This window comes from Malania oleifera, chromosome 6 (assembly GCF_029873635.1).
Source record: "Malania oleifera isolate guangnan ecotype guangnan chromosome 6, ASM2987363v1, whole genome shotgun sequence".
Classification (NCBI taxonomy): domain Eukaryota; kingdom Viridiplantae; phylum Streptophyta; class Magnoliopsida; order Santalales; family Ximeniaceae; genus Malania; species Malania oleifera.
In genome coordinates, this window is record NC_080422.1 from 8,850,685 (window position 1) to 8,853,346 (window position 2,662).

General features: G+C 38.7%; 1 protein-coding gene across 1 annotated transcript; it reads left to right on the top strand.

Moving 5' to 3' along the window:
* The first annotated feature begins 266 nt into the window (after positions 1–266).
* LOC131158455 (disease resistance response protein 206-like) lies at positions 267–851 on the top strand. The gene has a single exon (XM_058113325.1). It carries the CDS (start codon positions 267–269, stop codon positions 849–851), a length of 585 nt encoding a protein of 194 aa, XP_057969308.1.
* The last annotated feature ends 1,811 nt before the right edge of the window (positions 852–2,662 follow it).

Consider the following 2,662-nt stretch of genomic DNA (forward strand, 5'->3'; position numbering starts at 1 on the left):
AATTTACGTAGTTTTCTTCCACAAATTATGCCCCGCACCTTTTTTCTATTTTCATAAATCTCCCTTTTGTACCATATAAATCTTTCTCTCGATTTGTCTCCCTTGCAAATCTAATAAAATTCTTTAATTGGCCGCCCTTAATTGCCATGAACCATGCGTGCTGAATCCACACGGCTCCTCTCCTTGTATAAGAAGCGAGAACAGAGCTAATACATGCACACTTCTCCTCCTCCACCTCCTCCTTCTTCTTCTTGTGATAATTGAAAATGGGATCTACAGATACTTCCAACATTAACACAACCCTTGCTCTGTTCTTCATCTTTCTTTCTCTGTGTTCAGTCTCCTCCCAAGGCAAGTTCTTGGGCGAAAAGCAGCAGCGGGAGCCATGCAATAACTTGACTTTCTACATCCACGACATTCTGTACAACGGCTCCAACGCTGGGAACGCGACTTCGGCGATCGTGGCGGCGCCAGAGGGCGGCAACCTCACGACGCTGGCGAAGCAGAACCATTTCGGGAACATTGTGGTGTTCAACGATCCGTTGACGAAGAACAACGATCTGAGGGCGGAACCGGTGGGAATGGCGCAGGGGTTCTACCTGTACGACAACAAAGACACTTTCACGGCGTGGTATGGCTTCACGATTGTGCTGAACAGCACGGAGCACAGAGGGACCCTGCAGCTCATGGGGGCCGACCCCATCCTGGTGAAAAGCAGGGATTTGTCGGTGGTGGGGGGCACCGGCGACTTCTTCATGACCCGGGGAATTGCTACTCTCATCACAGATTCGTTTGAGGGGGAGGTGTACTTCCGGCTGCAGATTGACATCAAGCTTTATGAGTGTTGGTGATTAATTAGTTGAGAAGATGATTCGGGATCCATGATTAGAATTCGTATTATCTTAATTTGGAGTATGCATGGTGAGTTTTAATTAGTGTTAGGGTTGGGAGTAGCATGGGGGAGTGGGGTGTGGGTTTGGATATGACTAAATGTCGTTTTTCAGGTTTCGAAAATAAATGTGGTTTTTCAGCTTTCAAAAATAAATCAGGAGTGAAGTGTCATTGTTCAATCTAATTGTTTATGAGAAAATAGCATATAGTTTCATGCATCATGTTGGCTTTAGATGGTTTTTCAATTTTGTTATGATGATAACAAATAAAGAATGGAAAGTACAAAGAATCACAAAGTCTTATTCACATGAAGAAAAGATTCAACAAGAGAACTCAAAGCATTTTCAATATGAGCAGAATATGAGGACACTTAACTGAATCAAAATTCAAGTCAAAAAGATCTTAAAGAGAAATACCATGGAAGGCTTGAAGAAAAGAGTTTTAAACTTTAGGACCATGTTGTAAGTACTTGATGATTGAATATCTTTTGAAATAATTTTGAAGCGCTTTTAGGTTAATACTGAGTTAAAGACCTTATTTCAAAACCCGGAAAATATTTTATAAAGAAGCAAAGCAAAAGAACAAAAATGTTTTTTTGAAAACAAAACTAAAAAAACTGAAAGTGGTCTGCTCAGATGACTAAGGAGAATCTTAAGAAGATTGAAAAGTTTCTTCAGAATTCTGAAGATTAAAATATGAAGACTGAAGATTTTATTTTTGAAACCTAGAACAGGAAGAACACCTTCATACGTCAGAACGGTCAGTTCAGTCATCTGAACAGGAACTTCAGAAGTCTAAACCTACGCTTCAGACGTGTGACCTTGTGTCCAGTTCAAATTTTTCAAAGCATTAAGGAATCCGAGACGACTGAACCCGATACCTTAGACGTCTAAACACTGTTAACAGTCAGAAATTTTAAATGTTTTAAATTTGAAATCGAGGTTGCTTGTGCTCCAAAAGTAATGAAAACTTGGAAGATACTCCAAGTAAACTTGGGCATCACGAAAACACTTTTTTAAGCCTATAAATATATGGTTTTGCAAATCAAAATATATACCAAGAATTGAAAATCTGAAAAAAAGCTGAAAATACTCTTGTTTATACAAAGCTCTCTCTTGCTCACTCATTGCAAAACTGATTTGCTGAGATAATCTAAAGTGCTGAATCCATTCTACTCTAGTTTTTACTATTGATCCTCATCTAAGAAGGAACCTTGGTGAAATCTAATCTTGAGCTTCATCTTATTTTACTTTCATATTTAAATTTTGACGTACATAGTGTTGAATTTGTACAAATCTCTTCTGTTTGAGAGTGTTATTGTACGCAGTGTTTATTTTGTGTTTCTTGTAGTTTTTGGATAGTTCAAGGTTGATTTGGATCGTTACACAAGCGTGGGGTATCGCTTGGAGAGGTGATTACTCTAACCTAGTGAATGAGTGTTTGTAAAGGTTTTGTTCCACATGGAAAGGGACAGGTTTAGTGGAATCCTTTGGTGGTTTGCCAAAGGCGAGAACGTAGGCTGGGGATAAGCCGAACCTCATAAAAATTGCGGTCTCCTTCTCTCTCCCTTACTCTCTTTAAATTCTAGCAAACATATAAACTATGTGGACGTTTTAAATTCCTTAATCATAAAAACTACATGGATTGGAAATTAAATAAACCAAAGTTTATTTTTGATTTGGGATTGTGAAAACCAGAAAGGGAGTACGTTGGTTCATCAATACTTTGCGGAAACCTCAAAGAGAGTACTTTGATTGATTAACACCTAAAG

Excerpts from the sequence above, each read along its gene's own strand:
- LOC131158455 (XM_058113325.1), top strand. The coding sequence starts at position 267 with ATGGGATCTACAGATACTTCCAACATTAACACAACCCTTGCTCTGTTC.